General features: G+C 33.7%; 1 protein-coding gene across 1 annotated transcript; it reads right to left on the bottom strand.

The window, feature by feature from the left end:
* Positions 1 to 628: 628 nt before the first annotated feature.
* On the bottom strand, positions 629 to 3182 carry LOC107894910 (uncharacterized). Its single transcript, XM_016820081.2, has 2 exons — positions 1367 to 3182; positions 629 to 841 (listed from the first exon to the last, which is right to left on the bottom strand). The coding sequence occupies exons 1-2, from the start codon at positions 3180 to 3182 to the stop codon at positions 726 to 728; spliced, it is 1932 nt and encodes a 643-aa protein (XP_016675570.2). The 3' UTR covers positions 629 to 725.
* Positions 3183 to 8406: the final 5224 nt, after the last annotated feature.

The raw sequence follows: 8406 nt of genomic DNA, 5'->3' as shown, positions 1-8406 counted from the left end.
AGAAGCGAAATGACCATATGAGCCGTTTTTTATGAGATGTTTAAGTTTTCGTGAAACAGGGCCAGAACGGTTACTGGATCCCCTATTCTGACTTTGGAAATTTACCATAAATTAACCAGAAATAATTAGAAGTCATGATTTATATGTACAGATTCCTTTTTGAGTCTAACTTCATTAGAAACAAACGGCATATGTCTTGAAGCCCGGTACAGGGAGATATCTAAGTCGTAATGCATGAAGGTCAGAGTAGTCGAACCCTGAAACAGGGGAGACTTTAACTAATAAACTGTACTAATTGGCCGGACCAAAAATTCTAGAAAAAAATATGTAGATGTATATATGAGTCTAGTTTCAGGGAAAATTTACGGAATTAGTTTTCGAGTTTTGGAACTCGAGATATGATTTTTAAGGTGACAGTGACGCAGTTAGCCAGCTTGTCTGGAAATTTTAAAATGAACTGTGTAAATAAATGAATTAAGTTCGTTAACACCTCGTGTTCGACTCTGGCAACGGTCTCGGGTGTGGGGCGTTACAGCATGTCATAATTAAAACATGTATTTAATAAACAAGACATAATTAAAGACTAAAGTAACTAAAATAAATCAAGTCATTATTCCAGCAGCATAAATGAATTTAAAGGTCTCATTTTGCATTTGGGCCCCTTGAGTTTAGGCCAATCTCGATGTCATCGAGATGTACCGAAACATGATGCGACCGAGATCGCATCATACCCCCTCTTCAAGACAATTTGTCCTCAAATCGGGCCATTTGCTCGAAAAAAATTTCTTAGGATCACAAATCAGCCCTCCCTCTTTAAGAGGGTACCACCTCACATTGTCACCTACAAAAGAATAAAACAAGTTAGTGATACAATGAAGGTTAAACCAGGAGAAACTTTCCGAGATTTTATTCACAGCTTGACACAAGAAAATATTGTCATCGTCATAAAGACAAGGAGTAATAAAATGATGAATCAAGAATGAACAATTCCTTTTCGAAGTCTTGGTGCATACTTGAGCACTTGATCGATTGCCGAATTCAAAATAATTGACAAGTTTTACCTTTGCAAGTTAGATATCCAAATTCGATAATAGGGCATGCATATAAATAAAACACTCATACATCACAAGTTTTATGTGCATAGCCTTGTTTAAACATGTGGTTTTTCCATAGATCAAAGAATGCACATCAACGACACAACCTTTATTAGTAATGTTCTCATCATTTTCAAACCATCCATTACTAATCAAAAAAGAACAATAAACCTCATCAAGGTACGAATGCGTTTCAGAAACCAAAACATCAACAATGTTCCCATCAACGTTCAAAAGGGGTGGTTGAATCTTAAAAGATTTAGAAAACTCACCTTGTTTTCCCATATGAATGGATGAATGTGGATCGGTTTGAGCAGTATCTTTTTCAATCAACGTAAACCTCCTCTCTTCGAAAAGATAGTAAAGTCGTAGCTCTTTACTCGAACTAAACTGAATTGTAAGAGAAATACAAGGACAACTAGCGTTTCTCAAAGTATCACCATCACGAAAAGTAAAGGGGTTAGTGACACTGTAGATGTTGAACTTTAAGGGACATGCTGAATCGATGCCAGGATCAAAAATATGAGTTGGCCTTACCTTTTTAAAATGACACAAGAAATTTATAGATAGCCAAATAAAATGATCAAGGAACGATTTTATATTGTATTCAAAATTTTTAAATTTCGCTCCCTTAGTCAAAAGCCAAGCATCAATCAAACAAAAATTGGTCACACAAAATTTGAAATGCTTGAATTTTCCACATATCGAACCAAAATAACAAATTCCAGGTTTAAACACATAAGTTTGTTCACTTGCTAGAAAATGCAACAAAGGTTTCATGTGTGTCATGATTTCAAACATGCTGATCCAAAAGAATTTGTGCATATATGAAAACAAACAATCAAAATTCCTAACATTCATCAGGACAGATGGGCACAAATTTAAAGATTTTGCACAAGGCTGTAGTTTATTCACATAATCACCACAATCAAACTTAAATGTCTTTCGTGAAGAACCGTTACCATGTAAGATGATATTTTGTGCTTGCCAATTTAATCGGAAGTCATCAACAAGTTTTACACCACAAAACAAATCAGGAGAACACCGCCTCATACTTCCACTTAGAATGGACTTATCAACCACAAACAAAGAATAAGGGCTAATTAAATCAAAATGAGGGGATCTTTTATAAATTAATCCATCAAAAATTTTACCGACAACTTTCAAACCTGTTTGTCGTGGCTTGATTTCTAAAGATTCCTTATCTTTGAATACTTGCAGTTGGATTTTATCTTTAACCTTTCCTTTTCTGATCATACGAAAGCATCTCTCATCGGAAAAGTATTGAACTTGAAGTTCGTCACACGGATTGTTAGGAACCTGAAAAGAAGAGGTAAGACAAGAAGAACTCACAAATTGGCTAGTGGAAACAACACTCTCTTTTTCTTGCTCTCTATCAACTTTTTCTTTCATTTCTTTTTCTTCAAGAACAATCGTTTCTTCCACACTTTCTTTTTGCTCACTCTCTTTTTCAACTTTTCTTTCTTGCACACACTCTTTTTCTTTTTCGACTTCTTTTTTGCTTCTCTCGATTTCTTTTAGAATCCATTCATTTTCTCTTATGATCATCTTTTGCCTCTCTTTTCTTTCACTCCCTTTTTGTTCTTTTTCAATGGCTTTTTCAATTACTTTCTCGATCTCATTCAAGAATCTCTCATTTTCTCTCTTACTCGCCTCTTGCCTTTCTTTTATTTCTTTTTCTCTCATTTTTTCTTTACAACTTGAAGATAATACAAGTGAATCAGCATGATAAGTATTTTGTTCAAAAGATGTGAAATCATTTAGATAGAGTTCACGATCAATTATTCGTGAATGAGTCTTTGTGGATGTATACGAAGAGTTACTTGGGCTCCCTCGTTCGTTATCTCGAAAGACCTTAGACTCGAAGCTTTCTTTCTTTCTACTCGAATTTCTTGTCAAATAGGTATCACGATAGAAATCTCTTCTCGAGTAGTCATCAGATGTGTGTCTCCGTGATGTTCTTGACTCCGTTTTCTGACTTGGTGAATTTTGCTTCCGTTGAGCTCTTGCTCGATAGTCTAGCTTTTCTTGGATAGGCTTGATTTTTCGATCTAGCATAGACTCCATCTCTTTCAGCAAATATTGAAATTCAAAGGCTGAAAACTCTTCTCGAGACATGATTAATAGATGAAACAAAAAGTGAATAAAACAAAATAGAAAATGAATACCTCACCACAAACCTCACTAGTCACTTACAAGAAAATTTTACACTCGAGAATAAGCTTTTATCTCCACTCTATTGCTCTCACAACTCTCGTGCCTTTTACCTCTCTTTACCTCTCTCGTGATTTCGTAAGCAGATTCGCCAAGGCTTAACCTTAGTCTAGGTGGTCGGTTTCAAATGGGTAATAAGGGATGATGTGATTTAATACAGGGTAGGCTTACAAGAAAAATAATAATAATAATTCAGGTATAGTGTGGTGAAAAGGTCAAAGATGGAAGTGGATGAGAGGGTAAGAGTTTCAGGATCAAAAAATAGAGAAGAAGTAAAACAATGTTCAAATTTTTTTTTTCAATTTTTTTAACTTTTTTTTTGAATTTTTTTCGTATTTTTTGGAACTTTTTTTTTTGAATTTTTTTTCAAATTTTTTTTAAAACTTACTTGATGAGTCACAGACTATCCCGGGAGTAATTTTGAATGCTCGTACTCCTCGTTTTTGTAGCTCTGATACCAAATGATACGATTCACCTCGGGGTGAGTCGAGTCGTATGTGAGTTTGCCCGATTTTCTACGAAGAAGTATCGTTCGGTTTGTTCAAAGGATGTTTTAAATGAATAATGGCGGAAGCTATGATGTTTTAAATGAATAATGGCGGAAGCTATGTAAAAAGGGTTCAAAGATGGGTTTATGGTTATGAAGTTTATGTAGGTTTGGTTATAGAAAAATAATAAAAGATGGAAATAAATATAGTAATTGGATAACCAACAATGGATGTGAAATGAATTGATAGTTCGGTTATGATGAAACGAAAAGATGGAATGGAATGGAATGAAAATGATCTCAAAACAAACATGAACCAATATTAGAAAATATTGACCCAAATGTTTATAAGTTTTCAAGGTGGTCAGATGGAGAATAGGAGAACCTTAACCCGCTACTTAGCAAAGTAGGAACCTTGGTATAAGGGTGAACGCCACACTACGAGTAGTGATATGTTTAGTTTCCGACAAAGAAAACATATAACACAACTAGAACACTAGGTAGCCAACGAATCCTTGAACGAAAATAGAGAGAAGTTTGCCTCACAAATTTGGCAGCAAAACATTAACAAAATGTCCAAAAAGTTCTGCCTTCACTAAACTGGTTACATATATTTATAGTGTCAGAAAAGACTAGCTGAATGGTCACTTTTAATTAAGCTAATAATGAGACCTAATGAAAAGTCACAACTATAGAAATTCTAATCCAAGTAACTCCAGCCTTCAATGTGATTTACTTCTTCAATTAAGTTGCTTTCAAAGTCTTTTGAAGTCTCCATGAGCAACCGAAAAGACACCAGCTTCTTTGATGGAGAATTGAATGCATGTAGTGATTACTCATGAAGCAAACGATTATAGAAGATGAAACAAAGTTGATGCCCAATTTAAAGAAGAATAATGCTCTCCTTTAACTGATAAAACAACTTCTTAATGATATTTAAATCCTCTTTATAACAACCCTCTCTTTTGTAACCGAAATCTCTTGAAAAGTCACCTTATTGAATGCATAACAGCCTTTAAATGTAATGGATGTGAGCTGGAAAGTCACCTACAATTAACACATGTAACCGACACATTTATTCAATTATTAAGCTTAAAAAAAATTAACAACTAACTTAAATAAATGAACTAACACTTATGCATCATTTATTCCAACAACTAGTTTAATTAAGAGAAGCATTATTAAATGAACTTAAATTCATGCATCAATATATTATCTTAGTAACTAGACTATTTAAAGAAGCAACTATTAAATAAATTTCAACAAAAACACTTATTAATTAAACTAAGATGAGTTAAATAAATGTCCAGCAACTCATTTATTAAACTAAGATGCTTAAATGCAAGGATTTAAATGCAACTAAATGAACAAATGAGTTACTTAATGCAAGACTAAATTTAATGAAGCTGACTTAAACTAACATGGGAGTCACATAATGCATGACTTTATTAAATGCAGAACACATAATGCATGTCATAATTAAAATATGTATTTAATAAACAAGACATAATTAAAGACTAAAGTAACTAAAATAAATCAAGTCATTATTCCAACAGCATAAATGAATTTAAAGGTCTCATTTTGCATTTGGGCCCCTCGAGTTTAGGCCAATCTCGATGTCGTCGAGATGTATGAAACATGATGCGACCTGGATCGCATTATCTAATGCCATGTCCCAGACATGATCTTACTCTGGCTCTCATAATGTTGCCGATGCCATGTCCCAGACATGGTCTTACATTGGCGCACATATCACTCAATTACCATGGCATGGATATCCAATCTATTCCTAGGTTTAACCGAGAATTTGCTACATTAACTTCATCATGCATTATTCATAAGCATATTCAACCATATTATACAAAATCAACCATTCAACAAAATAACGATAAAGTTGCGTTACTTACGTACAACTTACCTCGGTATACAAAAAGTGGACGACTAGTTGGATTTAGTCTACTAGCTTGGCCTTCCCCCGGTCTAGGTCTAGATTTTGTATTTCTTGATCTAAAATGATAAAAATTCACTAATTTAATCATCATATTAATCCATGCATTTCATAATTCATATTTTGGAAAAATGATCATTTTGCCCCTAGACTTTCACGAAATTATAATTTTACCCCTAGGCTCGTAAATCGATTTTCATTGAATTTCCACATTAAACAAGCCTACCTGAAACTACTTTAAGCCTATATCATCTCACAATTTCAATTATTTCACACATTTGCAACCTATTTTACAAACATCACAAAATGGTCCTCTTAGGTGTTTTCATGAAAACCGCTTCACAAAAGTTGTTTATTTAACAACCATAAGTCATTTTCTTCTATAAAATTTCAGAAAACATCATGAATACTCTCATGTAAAAACCCTAGACTCTCAACCATTTTGCAAAATAGTCCCCCCATTAGTTAGCTTATGGTACAAGGGTCCCAAAAATATAAAAATTATCAAGAAAGACCATAAAAATCACTTACTTGCAAGAGTAATGAGTGAATGAGATTTTGAAGCTCAAAAACCCTTAAAATGGCTGATAATTTTGGTGGTGAAGAGAAGAAATGAAAAAAAGATGATAGTTAGTCTTTAGGTTTATTATTATTTTATCAATTTAGTCACCTAACATTTGACCATCCCTTAAATTAAGGCTCCATGTCCAGCCACTAATATTTTATTGGTCTATTTACTCAATAAGGACCTCTAGTTTAATGTTCCATAGCCTTTTGACACCTTTAGCTAGTAGAACAAACTTTCACACTTTATGCGATTTAGTCATTTTTCACAATTAAGCATGCAATCGCTAAAATTATTCCACCAAAATTTTCATGCATTCATATAAACATGCTATAACACATAAAATATTATTAAAAATAATTTCTCTAGCCTCAGATTAGTGATTCCAAAACTACTATTTCGATTAGGCCCAAAACCGGGCTGTTACATGCTAAGAAAGAATTGAATTATCTTGAAGTAGTTGATATGCAATGTATAAATATGGATTAGAATGAATAAAATTGAAAACTTTGGAATTGATTTACATATATTAATCGGATTGAAATTGAGCTGTAGCATATTGTATATTTATAACATTTTGTATGCTATGAAATTGGGGGATGTTGATTAGTTTTAAAGAAACATAATAGAAGTTGATCAAATTGCAATCAGTTGAAGTCGAGACAAAAATATATGCGAGTTATGAAAATTGATAAACCATCTTCATCGGGCAATCCAGGGTGACAAGAATGAATTGATAAACCATCATTTTCGGGCAATCCAGTGTGGCGTGTCATCGTCCTCGAGCAATCTGGGGTAACAAGAATGAATTGATAAACCATTGTCACTGGGTAATCCAGGGTGGTAAGCCATCATCGTCGAGCAATCTAGGGTGGCATGTCATTATTGTTGGGCAATCCGAGATGAAAGAATAAGATGGGAACGAGCTTGTGAGCTCCAAGTATCATTGAGTAGGTAATACAGACTGAGAATACATATATCAAAAATGTTCTTAGAATGATGAATATATGCTTGCAAAATTTATACATGAAGAATGGTTAATGATCATTGTGGTTGTGAATTATTACATTTCCTTTTATTGTATTGGACTTATAGAAATATTCATTGAATGGTACATTCATTATATGGTTCGAATCTTTCGTTTCAAGCATTCGTTCGGCGCCCTTTTAAAAATCTCGACTCCACAATGTCTATACTTCTTATTTTAGCTAAGTTTGGCATGTACCTAGGGGTGTCATTTTGTATTTTGTATGTTAATGTTATTGATAGATAGTATTGGCTTTGTGCTGGATAATATCAATTTTGGATGTTTTTTATATGTACTTCAATATATATTATGCTTAATCATGAATGTAAAAGTTTGGATGTTGGCATTATGAAGATTGTTAGTTGATTAGGTTCTACTTGTCTCGATAATGATTGATTGCATTGAAGATGTGGTAAGGTAGCTATTGGAATTGTTGGTGTATGGCTAATGGATGGATTGATCATGTCTTAATATTGGTTAGGTGTTTAAGCATATGAAATAAAATATGTTTTGATTTCGTATTGAATTATTTGAATGGCACATTCTGGATATCGAATTGAGATGTCTAAGCATGTTGGATGGGTTGAAAGTTCATAGTGTATAATGTTACATTTTAGTACCAAAGTATGTACAATGGATTATTAGGTATTCTGTACTATGAATGGGTTTTTTTATACATGTTTTAGCTTGTTTTAATGTAGGGTGAAGTGTGAAAATATGCACCAAAATGTAGAAAAGTTGAATGGTTGAAAAGGGACAAAATTAGAAAAGTGTTTGTACCACACAGTCGTGTCAAAGACACAGTCTGAAGGCACCACTATGTGCTGTAACACCCCTTACCCAGTCCGATCGTCGGACTAGAGCTATAAGATGGTACTCTTACATCCTCAAAATCGGGGGTTAGTGGTGTCGGGTTTGTGAATTGAAAGAGGGTGGTTATGCCCTAATTTTTTAGACTATCTGTGCATTTTTAGGAAATAAACGAGTTACTAGTTTGTTGGTTTAGTGTTAATGAAACATTCCTTGAAACCAAAGTTCAAATCCCTTCTC

The sequence above is a fragment of the Gossypium hirsutum genome, chromosome A01, assembly GCF_007990345.1.
Source record: "Gossypium hirsutum isolate 1008001.06 chromosome A01, Gossypium_hirsutum_v2.1, whole genome shotgun sequence".
Taxonomy (NCBI): domain Eukaryota; kingdom Viridiplantae; phylum Streptophyta; class Magnoliopsida; order Malvales; family Malvaceae; genus Gossypium; species Gossypium hirsutum.
This window is presented reverse-complemented; position numbering and strand designations above follow the sequence as displayed.

Excerpts from the sequence above, each read along its gene's own strand:
- LOC107894910 (XM_016820081.2), bottom strand. The coding sequence starts at position 3,182 with ATGGAGTCTATGCTAGATCGAAAAATCAAGCCTATCCAAGAAAAGCTA. Across the intron at positions 842-1,366 it reads CATTCATATGGGAAAACAAG|GTGACAATGTGAGGTGGTAC; the intron begins GTGAGTTTTCTA and ends ATTCTTTTGTAG.